Raw genomic sequence first — 21,538 nt, 5'->3', positions numbered from 1 at the left:
TATGGAAGTGACTCAATACCATCACAAGACCAGCTTTTAAAAGGTGTTTCTTCAGTACACTTTTCATTTCAGCTATACAGCTGCATCTTCCCCATTTCCATCTGAATGTTCCTCCTTTAAGGCCTTCACTGCCTCCATTTCACATTATCTACAGTCTTCTTACTGTATTAAGATCAGCAGCAAGCAGCCCCCTGTAGGCTTGATACCAAAGCCCTTTGGAGAGTTTAGTTGGCTTCATGTTCAGAAGCCACAATTTTAAACACATCAAACAGCATTTATTACAAAAAAAGCAGATGTACAACAATGAACATTTGTTTAGCTTGTGTTCTGAAACTGAGTATGTTTAATTTGCTGTTCTTAAGTAAATGTCCTTATCATTTCAAACAGGTTTCAGCACAGTTTAGTTGCATGCAAAGATGAGGCAGTATTTGCTCTATTTTTAACCAACTGACCGCATGATATGTGATCAAGGACTGCTTGATATGAGCTCCAGAACACTGAAGGTCACAGCTTTATTTACCTATCAGCCCTAGAAAGGAAGCGAAGTGGAAGGCAGTAGAAGGAAGAAAGACAGAGACCAAGTTAAATTCCATTTCAGGTGCATTTATTGAGTTATAAAGAACCTATCAGCTCCACCATATTTACAAAAGGTTTTCAAGAGAATTCTAGAGCTACTTGCTACTGAACCACAAGTTAAAATGTGTGAGAAAATCCAAATCAACCACATCCATGATGTCAACTGTAGAGACGCTGGTTACCCTTACAAGACTTCGAGACACCGATGCATATTCAAGTATGGAGAAAAATGTTTTCCACCCACCAATTTATAAAGCCACCAGCAGCAAGATTCTCTTTCCTTCTAATGTAGTTATGCCCGAAGGCCAGACATTTTTCCTAATGCAACTGCCGAAAGCTGGTTTATTTTCAATATAAATTTAATTCATAGAACATCCATAATTACAAGGCTACTTAGAAACAAGTACTGCAAGGTGTTAAAATTCATCTTGAAGATCAAAGTCTTCAAGATGAATGAAATCTCCAGCTGGTTCCATCCAGTACTTTTGTGAGGTGGTATTGCTGCCAGATGTGCATACCAAATCCTGTCATCTTTGGAGTCACAGTCAAAGCAAATGAAGTCCAACCTCCCAGGGCACAAGCACCATTCCTGTCTCAAGAAGCACTACAGAAATAGTGCCACCTGAAAGCATTGCATTGCTTTTTCCTGACCATCCAAAGCTCCGAAAGGCTGTTTTCAGTCAATTGCATCACTTCAGGTGCAGAAACATGAATGTTCTTTATACTTACCTTTCCATTCCCCACTGCAAGCCCAGAAGAGATCAGACATCAGTGCTCTTGTGTTAGAGAGCATCTCCCAGTTCAGCTGGATTTGTTTCCACATAGATTCCACCTGTGTCTCAAGTCCTCAAGAAGTCCAACATCACAACACCACAACACCAAGAGAATATGGGCACATGATCATGCTTTCTAAGCCCACATCCTGACACGTGCTGCTACCACTGATGACATGTGGCTAGGCTTGTCTTGTTAACAAATCTAAAGTAATTTTTTTCTTGGTAATGAACATAATTGCATGTCTAGTGAAAAATCTTATCAGTGCCAGCAGTCCTCCCTCATTGCATTGACAAGTATGTTTTGTCATCAACAATGTAACTCCTCAATACCAACTATCAATTAAGACTGAGTCACTATGCACAGAAAGCTAAAAAACCATAAAGTCAAGCAGTGTCACAAATATAGTAGTAGGAAAGCTGCTAACAGGGTTTCAAAGAAAACGAGATGAATATTCTGGGTTGTACGAAGGAAAAAGAAACCTATCAGCTTTATGTTTACTACCAGCTTTATTCTTAAGAAATAACAAACAAGTAACTTTGTTCCTGTTGCAAGGGCTACTAAAACAAAACCCAAGAAAAGCCCAAGCATTGTTCATGTAAGAGAAAGTACCATCTAGTAAAAACATTTTTCACGGAGCTCCTGTCACATAAACATGAGCTGGTATCTGACCTGGAAAGACTCCTTCCAGTTTGTGTCACAAGTATAAATTGTCACACTGCTCTCCTCAGAGGAAAAGCCATTTTCACACCTACAAAATTAGCTACTAAGCTGCTCACTGCAAAAAGAAGTTACTCTAAGGTTTTTAGAAAGTGTATACTATCATACCAAAAAAAAACTTATTAAATTTTTGAGATTTGTAGCTGGACCATGCTGAAAACACGTTCAGCTCAAATACTGCATACACAAGTGCTACTGATGCTGGTAATTGAGGTCAGATGTTGAATAACTGTGTCATATTTAAATTAAAGTAACAACAGCCTCAAATTCACTCTCAAATTTGAAATCATCTCAATGCTGGAACACACTACGGTACACTCACAGTTCAAGCTTAGTACCAAAGCACTAGTCACACTCAACAGGAATCAAGCTGAGTGTGAGGAGAGCTTTATAGGAAAACACTTTCAGACACTGTAGAACATCCTTCACTGCTAAGCTTGATAGTTACATGAGCTTCATTTAGTAATACACCTTACATGTCCTATGCAGCATTTCTGCCCAGAGAGATCTACCAACAGTACCACAGCAGTATCACTGTAGAACAGATTTGTCTGTTCTTTCCAACTCAGAAAAGCTTAGAAAGAGGCTTCATATTTCCAGTTTTACTGAGGAAAAAAAAAGAAACAATTCTAACAAGTTTCTCAAATCTCTAGTACATGTTTATGTTCCAGAACTGTTAAGGTTGCTTACCGGGGCTAAGATATAATTTAAACATTGAGCAGGAAAACTTGTGCTTAGTTTGCAGTTAAAGTTTGAATTAAATCCCATTACTGCAAACCAACAAAACACAGTTGTGCAATGTTGTGCAAAGACAATGCAGAAAGAGGGATATCTTCTAGATTCCTTAAAAATTGAATGACAGTGTAATAAAAGATTGCAGTAGCTCTAACAGTCCAAGCATCTCTATAAAATTCACCTCTGGACCATGAACTGGCTTGGGGAACCTTCGAATAAGAGAAAGAAGAGTGTACAATAAAAAGTGTTTGGAAAGACTGAAAGAATTTATACAGAAAAAAAGTTGGCATGGCAGTTGATAGAAAAATCATGTCATTCTGTCAGTGAAAAACGTTGTTAATACCTGTAACAACCTGGACTTAGTAGTCCTGTAAGATGATGCTGTACATTGCTTTCTTCCCCACTAACACTAACAGATCAGGTCTAGTAAATGGCAATAACAGACCCCTTTATTTCCATTCCTGTACCACCATCAAACCTAGATCTGAGTGAGACTGCCCTGCAAGTTTCCATTACCTGAATGATGGTATTTCCTTTTGCGTATCCATAATCTCACGCTGAGATCTGAAATCCAGTTTTTGAAAGGCAGAGGGTTCACCTGCCAAACAGACTCAACAACTGCCCCTTCTAATTACTTAGTGCTTGAAATTGAGATTTTCACACAGTGCAACCTAGCAGTCATAAATAAATCACTTAACTACCACACACTTCAAAAGTAACTTTCACGATTTTACTTCTCAGCAGATTTTACTTTCCCTTGATCTTCCACTTTTTTGATGGCAGCTTGGATAGCTTCCTGATCACCCAGAAACTGGTGAGGGCCCAGAGGACGCAGATTCTCATCGAGTTCAAGAAGTACGGGCACACCAGTGGGGAGAGTAACATTCATGATGTCCTTGTCGGAGATGCCTGTCAAAGACAAAAACCCAGAGTTACAGCAATCAACAACTTCCTAATTGCTTATTTGCTCAGCCTTATTTCTGAGATTATCTGGTCTTAAAGCATTTAACAACATAATTCCAGCCTCCTTCAGCAATAGCAGCTACTCGAGGATCAATTTTCATTCCCAGCTAGACCACAACTTGGTTGGTGTTCTAAGAACAACTATAGGAGGGAATTTCCAACAACCTGAAGACAATTTCTTCATTCTTGGTAATCGCATGAACTGAAGAGGGAAAAAACTGCCCTGTATACTTTTTTTTTTTTTTAAATATAGGACACTTTAAGCATGGGTTTTCTACATCTTCCCAAATCACACACACAAAATTCATCAGGATTAGAGTCAATGTGTATTATCCCAACATGAAAAGGCCTCAGATAAGCAATCAATGCAACATCCTCTTTAAAGATACAGGATACTAAGGTTATTTTTTCTCTTAAGTTTTTTTTTTTTTTATGCAACACCTTGTAACTACTGATTTTTAAGATAGTTGCAAGCAAGTAAAGAACTGTTTCCCACAACTGATTTCTAAAAAGAAGTTTAAAGACATCTTCAGTACAAGCCCTGGAATTACATACAGGATACTCATTCCTACATTAAATTGAGAAAAATGCAAAGAAAAGCAAAAAAGTCAGTTTATACAAGTTAGACTGTTTTCCTGCATTTTACACTTTATTAAGGTGCACCTATGGAGAAAATTTTACCTGTTTAAAGTACTCTGGGGCTCTAAGCTCAGCAAAATTGCTGGTTACATTTACATGAAACACACAAATTTCTATAAATGTCCAATTGAACTTTGAGACCAAAATTTAAGCAAAGCTTCTGCATAAGCTCTAAATATGTGCAGTTAAGAAGCAATGATTAAAGATTATTTCCCAAAGTGAAAATCTGCTGTTGTGAAACAGAGCAGCTTCAATAACTCATACTTAGAAAAAGTTCACTATCAAGCTTCTAAAACTATGGCACCATATGAACTAGACTAAAAAACAGGAAGGAAATTCTCTCAAGCCGGCTGACAAAACAGGTGGCTCTCAGAACAGGAGTGTAAACTTACCAGTGATTTTCACATCAAGGAGAAAAAGTAGAGCTAACACACACATAGAAAAGCAAAGTCTAGCCACTCAGCCACAGCAGTATGACATCAGGTCAAAAAAACAAAAGTAATCATGAGGTGACAATTTTATGCTGCTGCTATGAGACTACACAAACTAAACTTTTGTAGTGACCTATTCCTGTTTTGGTTGGACTGAGTAATCAGTTTAGCTGCAAATCAGCATTTCGTTTCAGAAAGGAGCAAGAAAAACAGATAAACCCTTGCAAGATGTATATACCTGTTTTGTATTGAGCGTTCAGTACAAAAAAGTCACGTACCCTGCCCGTCTAATCACTCCCTATATAAAAGGGTAAATAATTCATCTACGAGTAGAATCATAGACCTACATAAAAGCACTTAAGGAGCCTATCAAGTTTTAGAACTACACAGAAGTCAATGGGAAAAACAGAATCTGTTCACCAGGGCACAAACATTTTTCTCAAGAACTCTGGTTTGCAGAACAAGCAGTCAAGCTGTCCAAATCCTTGTTTTCAGGATTCTTACAGACCTTATCATTCAAATGTCACCACGCATCCACAGGGAATTTGGCCCTAGGAAGTGTTCTGCCCACCTCTCAAATTCAGCCTCCCAGACTAAACCATACGGATTTAAACAAAACAGATGAAGTCACACAGGAGAACTTCAGCAAACCACAGAATGTGGTCAGCAGGCAGGATATTTAAATGTTTTTTCTAAAGCAGGATTAAAGAAGTAGTTGCTGCTACATGGTTTCAGAGATGTTTTACCCTTACTACAGAACACAGTGACCACACCAATGTCAACTAGTGTTGATGTACAAAGCAGGAGGAGCACAGCCTGGGATAAACAAGTTGTAGCAAGCACTTAGTTTTCTCCTTTGAATTTGTATTTGCGGAGTGCTTTTCTTCAGAAAACAAAATGTTGATCAGACTTGTCACACAAACTCCTCAGTTGCAGGAAAAATGCCCAGAGAACACTCCTTAACAGTCTGGGAAGACAGTAAAGAGATCACTTCTTACCACTCTGGCCATTCCAAGAGTACGCTAAGCTGCTATCCAGTTACTTCATGAGCTGTAACTATAGCACAGTGACCTTTTCTTGCACTTCACCTGACCTGGACTGTGTCACAGCCACATTACATTTCATATGGGAAGAAGGGTACTAGGTTGCTGGAATCAGTCTTTCCCTGAAAAAGTTTAAAACTAAAGTCCTGCCTACTTAAAATTATAAGAACACACTGCCAAAGCATTCAGGATGCCTTCTTCAGGACACAAAACCAGTCAACCCATTCTTTAAGCAGACACTTCCCATGTTATCTCTTGAGCACCTGTTCCTTAATAGCAGCTGTACAGTAGGAAGCAATTAGATACATGATCATTATAAGAATTTTACAGAACTCAGAGAAGAAAGTGCTTTCGAAGTCATATTCAGAATTCTTTTCCAGCTCCCTTGTGCTTCATTTAATTGAACTGGATGATCAATCACAGGCTTTTTTTTTTTTTTTAAGGTGAAATATACAGTGGGGAGACTTTCACTGGTAGACAGTCTTTTAGGATTAACTGATCAGATTTATTACAAAGTATATTTCTCCATAACACTCTGCAAGCTTGAAAAATTCACCTCTCATAGCCCATGAAGTGCTCTGAAATACCTAAACTCTGCAAAGTCCTAAACAGACAAACTCTTTAGGCTTAATTATGGGCATACAAAGCCAATTCCTGCAAGAGTTGGTTCAGCTTCTCTTCCCCTCTCACTATTCTTAAGTTTTCCTTCTGTTTATACAGTCTGAGGAACATGAGAACAACCACATTCTGAAGAGCTGTATTAAATTCTTGATAGAAAACTGGCTGTACAGCTGAGCATTGAGGGTGGCAATCAATGGTCTAAGGACAAACTGAAGGCCAGTGTATCGCAGGAGCTGGGTCCAAGCCTGCCTAACATTAGCTATCTAGATGATGGAACAGCATAACCTCACTAGTCTTGACAGTGAGGAAACTGAGAGGAGTGGCTGATATATCAGAGGGCCTTGAAGTTACCCAGAGGGATCCCAAACAGGCTAGAGAAACAGGTTAACAGGAACCTCATCAAGTTCAACATGAAGTGCAAAATCCTGCACTTACAGAGAAACAGCCCCAGGCACCAGGACATGATGGGGTGCATCAAGCTAGGAAGCAGCTCTACAGAAAGGAAGTGTGGTCCTGATGGACACCAAGTTGAATATAAGCCAGCAACATGTTCTTGATGCTAAGAGGACTGAGGGTATCCTGGACTGCATTAGGCAAAGCACTGCCAGCAGGTCAAGAAGTGATCCTTTCCCTCTACTCACGTGGTGAGGCTTCACCTAGAATCTTCCATCTGCTGCTGGGTTACCTGGCACAAGAAACATGGACATACTGGAAAGAATCCAACAAAGGGCAGCAAATACAGTTGAGAGGCTGAAGCGTTTCATCTCTACTCTAATGAAAGGAGGGAAGAGCCAGGACTGTAGTCTTGAGAACCAGAAGGCTTAGAGAATCTTAGTGTCTAAAAAACACCTGAAGGGAAGGTGCAGAGACAGAACCAGACTCCTTTCAGCGATATCCAGTCCCAGGACAAAATGCAGTGGGCACAAACTGGAGCACACAGTAGGATCCCCCTGAATACAAGGCAGCACTTCCATGCTGTGTGGAGCACTGACACAGATAGCCCAGAGATGTTGCAGAGTCTCTTCCTTGGAAATCTTCAAAGGCCACCTGGACATGGGCTCTGAGTGCCCCTGTTTGAGTAGAGCTTGGACCAGATGGATCCAGAGGGCAACACACCAACTTCAGCCATCCTGTGAACAGCTACTGAGAATAGCTACACCCCTCCTCCCTTGCATGTCAACTATACTTGAAGCCACATGATTCATCTCACAGAACACACACGATCATATACCTAAATTCAGCCACAAAGGGCTCAGACTAGAACTGCCGCTCTGTGGTCAGGATCCAAATCAGTTCCTTGTATCCCTCCCGCAAACTTAGACTAAAACATCAGTATTTTCATTAAGTTAAACACCCAGGACCAGATTTTGCCCTCCTTGAATGGATACCAGCTGCTTGCAAGCTGGCAGAGGACCTGCTTCAGTAAAATAGAAATAGGCAAAGTGTCATAATTTGGCTCTTGAACTCTACAGCATTTAATCTCACTGTGCAGATTTGAAGGCAAGAAGGAAGACGGGTGGGCTACTGCCACAGCTGCAGCATATTATCTACATCTGTTTCACCCTTATGCCTGCCAAGCTTTCCTCCTGTGTCATTACATAAACTCATCTCGATCGTGGCCTGAATTTTACAGTGGTCATTACTGAAGCCACTCCCAAATGAGATTGTGTAGGAAAACAAACCATGAATCTAAAGTACTCTGATGCAGCCAAGAAATCACAGCCTGCCATGAACTCCTGAAGATTTAATGCGCCAAGAGACATCAGATCTGCTACTATCAGCATTAGCTGTCACCTGTACAACTAGCCTGAAAAACGCCCAGAAGTCCTCAGCAGAGATTCAAGCTGTATTTCCACAGTCATTAACCTATTTCTTGCTGTTTTCACCAGTGTAGAGGCCAAGTTTGCTCATACAAAGACTCAAGCTCAAGAAAAACAGCAGAAACAGAATAGGATGAGTTAGAGGAGGATGCAAGTACATCTTTCAGCAGAAATGCTGGATCATCTCAAGCTGATTTCTTTTAACTGCCCTTGGGCACCACAATCATGTAAGTAGCATTTCCTTAAGAATATCAGCCTGCAAACACTAAAATATATGCAAACACTAAAATAATCCTACTAGGTAGTCCTCAAGAGGACTCAAGCCTGCCCCAGGAATCACAATGCACAGCTCCAGCACTTCAACTAATGGACCCACAGTAGAGCAAAAAAGAAGAGTCCTTGAGGGCACCGCTCTCCCTGCTCATCTTCCCACTCACCATCCTGCCCACAAGCACAGTTGCAGAGCTGTCCCATCTGTGACCTCAAGCAGACAAACCCAGGGTCTGGGACACCCATATCTTTCTTCAGATAGATAACCCCTGCCCTCCTGAACAACTTTTTTCCCTGACTAATTGCATGACAAGGCTCAGTGACCACCACACCATATACAAAAGATGGCATCATTTCAGCAGGAAGGGAAAGCAACAATTAGGTCTTCTGTAAGACCTTATCCAGAGGTATTTAATACCAATCTCAGAGATAAATAGTCAGAATGGAAGAAAAACTGAGCCAAAAGACAGCACAGCACCCATTATACTGCTGTCCAACAAAGCAAGCTGGACACAGCTTTTACACTAATGCTTCCTTCACAAGGAGAGTCTGCTAAGAGGGTCTCAGAAGTATCAAATAAAATAACTTGAAAGAACCACCTGTACATAGACCATGCACCCAAGAAGCTTATTTAGTAGATTCTAGCAACTGGTATTTTCACAATCAATAGGAAGTCTCAGAGTGAGGATAACAAAACAAGTCTGACACTTATTTTACACGCTCTCACTAACTTCTTGTTGCCAGTGCTTTCAGTGCAAAGACATGGTACATCATGAAAGAAAAATGCACTGTGTAAAAGGCAAGTAATAGGTCAGTCAGTGCTAGAAGTGTCACAGAACAAAAACAGTTACTGAGATCTAACAAGACACTTCCACTGGCAAACAGACAGCTGTCAGTGGAGGAAGAAAATGTTTTAAAGAACTTTTCCATCCTTAACAGCGTGAAGTGAAAGTTATTTTGTTGCTTTACCAGCTTTTAATTGTACCAGTGATCTCTAGCATTACATGGATCACCTGGAGATAAAGCAAAGTGCTCTGAAAACTCTACTCAGCACAGAGGGACAAAAGAGCAAGCTCTCAGCAGCTGCTGTTTCTCATCTGAGCACACAACAGTACCATCCAGTTTGGGTTTTAAACACTGTTTTCATCAAGATTATTGCAGTTTCACTTCTAAATCATCTCACGCAAACTGTGCTGTGGCATCCTACAGACAGACCCTACATTTGTCCTGTTGAAGTCTACTCCGAGCACTGAGAAAAGCAAAATGCAAACCTACAATCAAACCCTTGTTAGCCTGACATTCTGCTGCTCTGATTTTTTTTGTGCGTGCAAGTGGAAAACCACCATAATTCAAGCTCTTTTCACCAATTAACAACAAGGAGAGCATTCGGATTCACAGAACCACAGGCTTGTTTCAAAAGAAAAGTCTCTGATACAGGAACAGAAAATTCTGAGCAAAGTCATTAAGTTTCATTCCAAAGAAACTGAAGCTATTTCATCAGAACAAGTCGAATGAAAACATTTAGTGCCATTTAAAATTTGAGCTACAGCTTCAATTATTAACTTAGTAGTAAGACAACCAATCACTCACTTAGGAATGATGGGCATTTGAAGCCCATTTTCTCACTGCCAGAAATACCACAGCTGAGGTACAGGAGCCTAGACACTACTATGAAGCACATACTAAGCATATCATAGAAAGTTCACACAAATTAAAGCACACTACACAGTGAGTGCTACAACAACAGCAGGCTAGCAAGCTTGGAGCACTCTTACATCAGGTCCAGTTCCGGAGCAGCTCACAATTTTTTGGGAGAGAAAGAGAGAAAGTCACCACTACAGACAAGACACCTCTTCTATCCAGACGGATATATACTGGAGTTAAGGGCAAAAAAATGCAGGCTGTAATATCAGAAATCCTGCTTTGTTCAGATGTTTTATTTACATTTATACTGACAACAGCCCTTGAGGAATTCTACTCAAGTCCATCTCACAACAACAACAAAAAAATCTTGGCAGCTGTTTCAGCCTACACTGTTCTCACTGATCTCAATGCAGAGACCGTTACCTGCTGATGATGCCGTCCTCTCAAGCTCTGGTGCTTAACTGCACAAAACAGGGTTTCCACAGAAGTTGCAGTCTGCAGTATTCCCAGAGGGCTTGGGCAAGCATGGTTCAGTTTTCAGGGTGCTGGTAGAGGACACAGTGGTTGGGGATCCCTCTGCCCTTCTGTCCCTTTTACTTTAAAGGATTATGCATGCAATGGACAACTGCAAAGACATGCAGGCCCTTTGATTTCTATGGACTAGTGACACTATTTTGCTGGAAGCTTTCAGACTAGGGAAGGTGTAGATAAGAATGAACTGATGTTCACAAAACCTATACCGCATGAGCAGAAAGTAGTGGGGTCAGGGCATTACACAGGGTTTGTCTCTGAATGCCTGGTGATGGTAAGCTGCTGTTACATCCTCACACAGTACATCACACCAGATTGCCAGAGAGGATTCTTTTGGGTAATACATCATGAGAAGATCTGGGCCTGTATGTCTCTTTAAAATCCTGCTATTCCAAACCTGAGAGAAGAATCATGTGAAACAAGCAAACTGTTTCACAGCAGACAGGTTTTAGCCAAGCTGCTCCCAAATGCTGAGCTGGCTTTTAATGGCCACCTGGAAGCAGAGATGGGCCACTCTGCAGTGAGCAGAACCTGAGTGCATGTGGCCTCCCAGGAGCTGCTCAACACCTGGAAATATGGGCAGTATTGGTGGTAGGTAGACAGTTGGACTAGATGATCTTAAAGGTCTTTTTCAAACTTAATGATTCTGTGATCACACTGACCACAATCTGGCTGAACCAGCCTTCCTCCTGCATCCAAGCAATCCACACCCCAGAGTCATTGCCTCTGGGGTTCCAGAAACCACGTAGGTGTCTCATTCTCTGAGCTTCTGAATCCTACTAAAGCATCAGCAGCACTGACTGTTCCAGCAGGCCTGAATGCAAAAAGTGCATGGCAGTCAAAGCTATAGAGGTACACAAAGGATTATAGTTAGGGAAAACTGAATGGGCAAAATCTGGTCTTGCAACTGTATTTCTAACAAGGTTGCTCTTTACATGTGCAGTCACTAAATCCTATTCTACCCATGAAGAACTTATTGCAGCCTGTCTTCTAGTTCAGAATTGCTTGTATTAGATGTCATGTCATTATAGAGAGGTGAGAGGGAAAACTAGCAATGACTTAACAGCAAGCTGCATCTTTTCCAGGTCCCAGATAATCAACCAACTAGCTCAGCTGTTGACTGGTAGGCATTTTTGATACATGGAAATAACACAGCAAAAGCTTTAGCAAGTACCTACCCTCTACAGAACCCTATGTCACAGCAGCTTTTTTAAGTAAAGAATCAGCATTAAGCCTCAAATGTAGTCACAAATGTCTCCCACAACCAAAGACAGCTTATTCTTCCACACATTACAGCACTGTTTGTTTAATAAACAGATTGTGACTTCAACTCTGACAAAACAGCTGAGTAAATGCAAAAAAATAAAACAGTGAAAGAGGTTGTACCTAGACTAACTAGAAAATTTAGCTTGAATACACTTGTTTAAACGAGCACTAGAAAGCTAAGGGAAAGAAAGGGAAAGCATCTGCTGTTGCTGTTGGTCCCTCACCCTTCGAGGAGATCCAGAATGCTGGAGTCTGTGAAAATCACAAATCCGAAGAGCTCAGACAACCCACAGCTGCTTATCAGTTGGGAAAGATATTATCTATATTATTCACTGAAACAGGTTGCCCAAGGAGGTTGTGGATGCCTCATCCCTGGAGACATTCAAGACCAGGCTGGATGTGGCTCTGGGCAGCCTGGTCCGGTGGTTGGCAACCCTGCACATAGCAGGGGGCTGAAACTAGATGATATGATGGTCTTTTTCAATACAGGCCATTCTATGACTCTTTTATGAAGAATTTAGTGCTCCTCAGCTACAATAAGCCAACTGATCCTTTTACCCCACTCTTTGATTTCTGCTCCAACAGGCCAAAATTCCTTTGTAGGGCACAGACATTTAACATTACATTGTTCAGATGAGCAACACATGCTATAGATCAAGATGCAAAACTTCACACAGGTGAGTAAGAAGAGAAGATGACAAAGAGGAAGAGCCTTACCTTCCAAATGCTTGAGCAGTGCCCTGCTGCTGTTGCCGTGAGCAGATATAAGGATCATTTTACCACTTCTGAGTTCTGGCACTATCTTTTCATTCCAATAGGGAAGGAGTCTATCAAGAACATCTTTTAGACTTTCAGCCTTTGGAAGGTTATCCTGAGAGACATCAGTGAATTTGTATCGACGGTCATTGTATATCTCTTCATAGTAGGGATGTGATTCAGTTATGGGAGGTGGAGTAACATCATAGCTTCTCCTCCATATTTTCACTTGCTCTTCTCCATGATTCAGAGCCATTTCTGCTCTGTTGAGACCAATCAATGCACCATAGTGGCGTTCATTCAGTCTCCAAGAACTCTGAATGGGGACCCATTCCTGGCCCATTTCTTCCAGGACCAGCCATGCAGTCTGGATGGAGCGGCTGAGTACAGAGGTGAAGACAAGGTCGAACTCAAAGCCCAGAGCTTTAAGCTGTCTGCCACAATTTTGAGCTTCTTTTATTCCATCACTGCTCAGTTTCTGATCCACCCAGCTGCAGAAGCGATTCTCCTTGTTCCAGGCTCCTTCCCCATGCCTCAGGAGAACAAGCTTGTACTTAGTCATTTTGGTTGCAGCTTGGCACAGATGACTGGTCTGGCATCTAACAATGAGGCATCTGGGCAAAAAGGAGACATACAAACACAACCCACATACATTACTACTTGTAATGCATTATGACAGCAAAGAGCAGACAGCTACCAGGATCAAAACAACCAAAGCAGCATGAGTCTACTAAATATGTTTTCACCTGAGAGGTATTCTGTATTTCAATTTCTTTCCATCCTCAAACATACGGAAAAACCATTCTTCACCTAGCTGGTTGGGACAAGCCCACCTAACCAATTAATTAGTGGTAGCTAGCACAGAATTACAGAATCCTAGTGGTTGGAAGGGACCTCTGGAGATCATCCAGCCCAACCCTAATTTGCACAAGCTATTCCTGTCTACAGATGTCCTTTAAATGCTTAAGGAGAACCTCAGTCAAATTAGTGGTTCCCAACCATGAAGCAGCCCTCGCTCTGAGTGGTAACTCATTACAGCATTAGAGGTAAAGATATCACCAGCCTGGTCTAGTGGTTGGCAACCCTGCACCATAGCAGGGGGTTGATCACTGCAGTCTTTTACAAACCAGGCCATTCTATGATTCTATGACACAGAGCTCCCAAGCTTGTAAGAGAGGCCCACATCACCTCTAATGATATGCAGGCACTAGACAGTAATCGAGTCTGTGCCAGAGCAATCAGAAAGACCCACCACAGAACTGGAATTTGCAATACACAACTTTATTAGCTGTATCAAATGAAATTTGACTATAATTACACTCTTTTTAACTTGTTTCCTCACACTCTCCCCTTACTCCTCTTTATGACAATCTGTTTCATTCTTCTTCAGACAACCACTGCCTCCTCATCTACCACCATTCCTCCACACTTGTATCAAAAACAATTCTGAGATGCAATGCACAACTATTCATATCATAGAATTCAGAACTGATCTTACAGAGTATTTCATCCCCCTGCCTGACGTTAAAGCCATTTTCCCTTTTTGTTCTTATAAGCTAGGATTAATGTTTTTATTTTTGCTGTAAGTACACATGGCATATCTTCTGAACTCATTAAATACAGCTATGCATCTGTAAGTCTAGGCAGCATCTATCTTCTCCAGTTGAAGATGGAAAATGAGCACTGGGTTGTCCTCAGTCTGCACTGGACTAAACACTCAAACTCTTCCAGTGCAGCCAAACATATTCTAGGCAACTGTGTGACATCTGAGAAGTCCATCCAAGGGCACTACAGTTCTGGAAGCCCCACACGTTCACCCTGACCCAAGATACCACAGAATATACAGGACAGAAAATGGGGAAAAAATACAACACTGCTCTCACTGGAAGATTGCAGTATTATCACTGGGTACTAGATTAGAAAGTTGGACTAGATGATCCTAGTGGTCTTTTCCAACCTCTAAGAGTCTGCTCTCAAAACCAGTCTGAGGACTGATTTCTGTACACAGAACTTAGTATTTCCAGAACTTAAATGTTTATGGGAACTTGTATTATCTGAAATCAGTTGGAGATGCTTCAATCCAAGAGTCTCAAGTTTGGTCCCCCTAAATATGAGATTTATAGTACAGGTTAGATCCACACACTCCAGATTTTGGGAAGCATCCACCACATCAGTATTCATTTTTACAAAACAGACATTTATTTAAAAGCATAGACTTTTCAGGAGTATACATTCCACCTCTGTGTCTGGGAAGCACATGCAAGATGAGGTGATCTGAGATAGCAAGCACAGCTTCACCAAGGACAGACCATGCCTCACCAAGCCGGTAGCCTACAATGGAGATACAGCAGCAGTGGACAAAGGAAGAGCAACTGATGTTATCTACCTGGATTTCTGCAAAGCCTTTGATATGATCCCACACCACATCCTTATCTCTAAATTGGAGAGAGAAGTGTGGACTATTCAGTGGGTAAGGAATTGTTCAGATGGTCACAGCCAGAAGATTGCAGTCAGCATCTCTATGTCCAGGTGGAGGCTGGTGATGAGTGGTGTCCCCCAGGGAACAGTCATGGGACCGGTGCTTTTACCATCTTTATCAAAGACCTAGACAGTGAGATCAAGTGTACCCTCAGCAAGTTTGCAGATGACATTAAGCTGAGAGGTGCAGCTGATGCAACAAAATGAAGGGATGCCACCCAAAGGGACACAAACAAGCTTGAGAAGTGGACTTATATAAACCTGATGAGGTTCGAGGCCAAGTCCGAAGTGCTACACCTGGATCAGAGCAATCCCAGATATGTTTATAGACTGGGAAAAGAACTCACTGAGAGTCAGCCACCTCACCTTCTCTAATCCCCTCTCCTCTCTCTCCCAGGAGCAGAGAAGAACGAGGTCTACGAGGTCTCGGCCTCCTCCAAAATGAGTAACTCCTAGATTCCTTCACCACTCCTTATTAAATCTTGTTTCCTGATCCTCTCACTTCTCTGCACACATCCAAACTCACTAATACACTCCTTTGCAGCAAGGAGCACAGAACTAAATGTTTCAAGGTGTGGTCTCTCAAGTGTCAAGTACAGAAGGGAAAAAGTTACTAGTTACTGTCCTGCTGGCCACACTATTTCTGATGCAGGCCAGGATATAATCAGCAGTCTCAGTCAAACACACCACTGGCTCATGTTCCATTGGCTGTCAATCAGCAACCCCGGGTCATTTGCTGGGGGCAATTTTCCATCTACCTTCCCCTAGTCTATACCACTGCATGGAGTTATGACCCATGCAGGACCTGTGTTCAACTTCACACGCTTGCATGCAGTCCTTTTATCCAACCTACATAGACCCCTCTCCAAGTCAGATCAACAGTCCTGCCTTAGCACTGACTGCAAGCTTAGCTGACATGCACTCAATACTCTCCATTCAGATAAGTGATAAGAGTGTTAAACAAAAATCAGCTCCCATACTGATCTCTGGTGAGCATCACTGGTGATCAGCCACCAGTTGGATTTAATTTCTCTCACTCTTTGGGCCTGGCCATTCAGTCAGTTCTTCACCCAACCCATACACCTGCCACGAGCAGACAGTTTCTCCAGGAGAATACAGAGGCAAATGGTGTCAACACTATACTACAATCCAGGTAAACACCCACAGCCTCATCTACTAAACAGATCACCTTTCATGGAAGGAGATCAGGTTAGTCAGGCAGGACCTGCTCTTCCTAAATCCACATTGACTGCTTCTGATCACTAAGTTGTCCCACACATGCCATGTGATAGCATTCAAGATGATCTGTTCCATAACCTTCCCTGTACTGAGGCCAGATTGACAGGCCTGCATCCTGGATCCTTTTTCCCAGAACTCTTGCAGATCAGAGTCACATTCAACATCCAGTCAACTGGGACCTCCCCAGCTACCCAGGACCAATGGTAAGTTACTGCATGTACTTTGGGTGAGCACCTCCACCAACTCCTTCAGTTGGAATCCCATCCAGACCTGTAGGCTTAAGAACATTCAAAAGATATAGTAGGTCACCCCTTTGGATTACAGGGACTTCATTTCACTCTGTCAATTTTCCAACTCAGGGGGCTGGGTACCCTGCAAACAACTGACCTTAAAAATACTGAGGCAACAAATGCATGTGCTAACCCAACCTTATATTTCATTACAGCATTTCCTCTCACATCCAATAAGTAATCATACTTCTCTTTAATCTTCCTTTTGCTGATGACATATTTACAGAATCACTTAATCTTCTTTAACTGCACTAGTCAAATTGAATTCCAGCTGGGCTTTGGCCCTTACAATTTCATCTCCGCACAGCTTGACAACAGCTCTATAGTTTCCTGCTCTTTCTTCCACAGTTCATGTAACTTTCCCCCTTGAACTCCCAAACAAGTTCTATTCATCTAGGCCTGACATCACTCCATCCAGCTTGACTTCCAGTGCATTTGGAATTGCCCTGCTACTGCAACTCCACAATTTCTTTCTTGAAAAAGGTCCAGCTTCCCTGGACTCCTTCACCTTTCTGAACCACTTCCAAGGGACTTCTGTCAATCAGGTGTCCAAGCAGGCTGAAAATTCTGTCAATCAGGTGTCCCAAACAGGCTGAAAATTCCCTCCTCTAGCAATTCAGTGCAACAGTTCTGCTAACTATCTTTCTTCACCAAGGATCATTTCATGATCACTGCGCCTTAGGCAGCCTCCAACCATCACATAATCTGCAAGTCCTTCCTTGTTCCCAAACAGCAGATTACTTCAGTATGGATCTCACTCATCACCTGCATCAGCCTCTCATTCCAAGAATCCCCTAGACCCTTCTTCATTGTATTGCATTACCAGCAGTCCTGTGAACAAGGGCTGGCAATTATAAGACTTAGACCTCCTTTCAGAACTATGCATATACCTTTCCATCTTGCCTGGATGGTCTATGATAGACCCTCACTATAATATCAGCCATACTGGCTTTTACTCTGAAACACTCAATCCTTTCACCAGCATCACTCAGCTCCACACAGCCAAAGTACTCCCTAATACATAGGGCTACCCCACCTCAGCTCCTTCCCTAACTCTCTTGAAGAGCCCAAATAACATCTATCCCAGCACTCCAGGCATACGAGCCATCCCACCATGTCTCACTGAGGCCAATTATATCATAGCCCTGAGATTTAACTAAGATTTCCAATCTTTTTTTTCCCCCCCAAGTCATATGATTTGTGTAGAAGCACATAAGCTGGGTTCCCAATGAAACTATTTTGTCAAATGAAGTAGCTGGAATTTCTTTGTGTTACTCCTCTGGTGTTTCCCTGAAGACCTCTGACCTCTCTCCCAGCCCTGGGCACCTGCTGCTGGCACTGGCATCAAACCAGTCAGTCCAGTGGACTGAGTTCTCCTATCTCAGCAGCTTTAGTTTAAAGCTCTCTTCATCGGTTTGACAAGCCTGTAACCAAAGATGCTCTCCATCTCCTCTGACAGACAGACCCCATCAGTTCCCAGCAAACCAGGTTTATCAGAGTCCTAAAGTATAAATTAAAAAAAAAAAATCTAGCAGGCTAGGTTAGCAAAAGGGCATCTCTTATCCCCACAGGATAAAGTCCCCTACTGTTGTCACCCATTGCTGTTTCTTGTTTGGACAGGTCACTATATGGGGGACAGATCAAGTTGACTTAGTCAACACCTACTTCTCCCCTGACACACCAGGTCCTTCATCCACAGTCCAGCAGTTCTGGGGCACCTCACACAATACAGAAAGCCTCTTCCTCCTGCTGGTCCTTGCTGTAAAACTTAGATTTGTGTTTTCTACTTCACTGTCTTCCGTTTGGTCTTGAGGGGAAGTTTCTGGCTGAGAGTTCATGGCAGAACACACATGGAACCACCTGCCTCTCTCCTTGTCTTTCCTGACAGCACACTTTTATCACCACTTCTTGCAGCTCAGCCATCTGCTGCAGGAAGTCCTCCACCTGGGCACACCTTTTGCAGGCATGTTCAGTAGGTGGAGGAGACAACCCAGTTGGAGCTGCAATCTTTAATATGAGCACCCAATATCCCATCTCAGCAACTACAACCACACAAACTCCAGCAAACAATCAGGGTACACAAAAACTGCCACACCCTTCTTGTACCTGTTCGCCATCACTAGCACTTCCCAGAGCTGCCTTTTCTAGAGTTGCCGTTGGCTACCCAAGCCTCATCAGTTTCTTGCAAGAGCTGGCAGCTTCTGATCTCACTGCTACCCAGGGACTTCCACAGCTCAGGAAACCACCCTGCACACCACAGTCTACTACTTGGCAAATTGACCAGCTCCACAACAGGATGCCTTGCCATGTGACGGAAGACTCTCACAAGGACACTACACAACAGCTCCCTCAGCTGTAACTTCTGACCACTGCTACTGCTTAGCTTTACAAAACCTGAGGATTGCTAGAGTTTCACCTGCACAAAAACAACCAGTAAATACTATGGACAATCTTCTGTGATCTCACAGAAAAAGCAGCATCTCAGATGAAATCCTTTGTACATTTTGCTTACTACTCACAATGATCAGCGGCGGGTTCTGCAAAGACATCAACTGTGAGGATTTAGTTGTTACATTCCTGTCACATCAGATAGACTATTGAACTACACTGTAAGATATCAAGTTTGCAAGAAGGAGCATCAGATGGCACTTCCATCCAGAGTCAAAGTACTTTTTTCAATGTCCCATTGACATAATTAAAAATTATGATGCATTCACTATGAACTACAACATAAAATATAGACACAAAAAAGTTCATTCTCTACAAATACACCACTTTTCAGATCAACAATTGTCCACAGGAACAAATTAAGTCATTCACAAGGCTACCTTAAGACCCAGTGCAAAAAACAAGATCCAACAATAGAGGTGCACCTGTTCACACATGCTCCTATTCAGGTACTTGGGCCTAAAACCTAATATCATCTGGGGACAATAAACTCCAGTTCAGCTGTACAAAAAACTAAGCAAAACCACCACTCTGAAACAAGTTTAGAGAGAACTGGCAGTCACCAGGTTGTTTAAAATATCAGACTACTTACAGAGCATTTAAATGAAAAGCCTCAGAACAACAACACATGGAAACAATCCTACTCACCTTCCCTATGGCAAAGGAACAACCTACACAAATCCCAGCAGAGACTTGAAAGCTACTCTTTCCACACAGAGCACCAGGAGCTCTCGGTTAGTTACCTGCAGGAAGGGAACAAACACCAAATGCTCACACACGAAGACCACAAGTGCAAATGGTTACACTGATCATAATTTGCTTTCAGAGCTGGAAGAAAGCAGAGCACACGTCCCTTGCACAAACTGGGAAAGCTACCCATTTCCCTCTCCCAAAAAGATGCAAATGAACAACTCCTGCAATTCCAACAAAGGAAAGTTATTTGTCTCCTAATGCCCCAGGACATCATTTGCTCCCCAAGATTCGTTTAGACTGCAATTACTGCAGATCTACTGTGCAGAAAACTACTAGAAACTCCAGGACTCGCCGAAGGATGCAGGCAGCAGACCAGGGCCAAACATAACACAGAGGCAGCACTATGGAGACCTAGTTCTGCACATCACAGTAGAGCTAGCTGCTCAGGACGACTTCTCATCTCGGCAGAGCAACCAGCCCAGCAAAGCTTTAAGTTCTAGCTTCCACGACAAGCTCACCTGGCTCGATCCCTTTACAAAGCCGCCCAGACGCGATGCAGCTGTCTCCGGGCCTCCCCTAAGAAAACAGAGGGTCACCAGAGCGCTGCTCCCCGCCCCACCCGCACACCGTGCCTCGCCGCCTTCCTCTCACAGCCCCCCCTCCCCGTCACGGCCAAGGGGCGGCCGGGCCCCCACACCCTCCCGCCGGTTGCTATCCCCGGACTGCCCCCACCGCACAACCCGTTATCCGCCCTCCCCCCCGTGTCTCCATCAAATCAGCGGCCGCAATCCTAGCGGCCTCACCCGGAGGGCGACAGCAGGCCGCGGCCCGTCCACGACGCTACAGCTGTATCCCGAACCCGACCCGCATCCCACGACAGCCTTCTCCCGCCGCCGGAAAGCCAGCGTCCCCCGAGCCGCCTAATAAACCCCCGGCGTCCGCGCGCCCGTGACGCCTGAGCTGAAGCGGAGGATATGATTGGCCGCCATGAAGGATGAGCACCTTCGGGAGCCAATGGAACTGCGGCTGCGGGCGAATGGGCGGGCACCGCAGCTTGGCGCCGGCCGGAAGCAGGGACAGCTCGAAGGGCGGGGGGTTGCTTTGCTTTGTGGTTGCTTTGCTTCGCGCTTCACAGATGTGTGGTGTCGTTCTGAGCGTGGTGCTGGCGCGGCTGGTGGGTTCTGTAAGGGCACGAACCACAGGCACCAGAAACGGCAGTTCCAGAGCCAGCACTACCAACACCTTACGTGCTCAGATGCTGTCACAAGTAGGGGTCACCAGGCTGCAACCTGAGCCCCAGCCAGGCTGCAGTGGCCAGTCAATACAATCATCTCCAATAGTCTTCAAGCAAGTGTACCTGCTTGCTTGAAGCGTGTTTTGTTAGCGTGGCAAAAGCAGCCAAACAACTTGATTTCAGGCTCCAAGTCCTAGCCGCGTCCTGTTCAGAGCTCTCAGACAGCTCCGCTCTTCTGGCAGCTATTATCTAGCAGGCCAGCTGGCAGTGTTTTTTAGGGTCTCTGCTCTGGAACCCTTCCAGGCCGTAGCAGATGCTTTTTAGCTGGAATGTTTATAGTTGAAGCAGTCTAGGAAACTCCCTTCCT

The 21,538-nt window shown here is 43.3% G+C and overlaps 1 protein-coding gene across 8 annotated transcripts; it reads right to left on the bottom strand.

The window, feature by feature from the left end:
- Positions 1-587: 587 nt before the first annotated feature.
- On the bottom strand, positions 588-20,906 carry BPGM (bisphosphoglycerate mutase). 8 transcript variants are annotated; one of them, XM_010713822.4, is made up of 6 exons: positions 20,741-20,897; positions 20,456-20,513; positions 19,893-19,987; positions 15,176-15,393; positions 12,751-13,403; positions 588-3,714 (listed from the first exon to the last, which is right to left on the bottom strand). In XM_010713822.4, the coding sequence occupies exons 4-6, from the start codon at positions 15,214-15,216 to the stop codon at positions 3,536-3,538; spliced, it is 873 nt and encodes a 290-aa protein (XP_010712124.1). In that variant the 5' UTR covers positions 15,217-15,393; positions 19,893-19,987; positions 20,456-20,513; positions 20,741-20,897; the 3' UTR covers positions 588-3,535. The 8 variants fall into 8 exon arrangements, 7 of the variants coding, with proteins under 7 accessions (XP_010712124.1, XP_003202521.1, XP_010712131.1 ...); XM_003202473.4 differs by lacking the exon at positions 15,176-15,393; XM_010713829.4 differs by lacking the exon at positions 19,893-19,987.
- Positions 20,907-21,538: the final 632 nt, after the last annotated feature.

Source organism: Meleagris gallopavo, chromosome 1 (genome assembly GCF_905368555.1).
Source record: "Meleagris gallopavo chromosome 1, MGAL_WU_HG_1.1, whole genome shotgun sequence".
In the NCBI taxonomy this organism is placed as follows: domain Eukaryota; kingdom Metazoa; phylum Chordata; class Aves; order Galliformes; family Phasianidae; genus Meleagris; species Meleagris gallopavo.
Note: the sequence above shows the minus strand (reverse complement) of the source record. Positions and strands in the feature narration are given on the sequence as shown.

Coding starts and splice junctions, on each gene's coding strand:
- BPGM (XM_010713822.4), bottom strand. CDS start 15,216: ATGTGGTGTGGGATCATATCAAAGGCTTTGCAGAAATCCAG. Junction 13,404..15,175: donor AAGGCTTTGCAGAAATCCAG/GTAGATAACATC, acceptor CTTTTTGCCCAG/ATGCCTCATTGTTAGATGCC. Junction 3,715..12,750: donor ACTGCTCAAGCATTTGGAAG/GTAAGGCTCTTC, acceptor TGTCTTTGACAG/GCATCTCCGACAAGGACATC.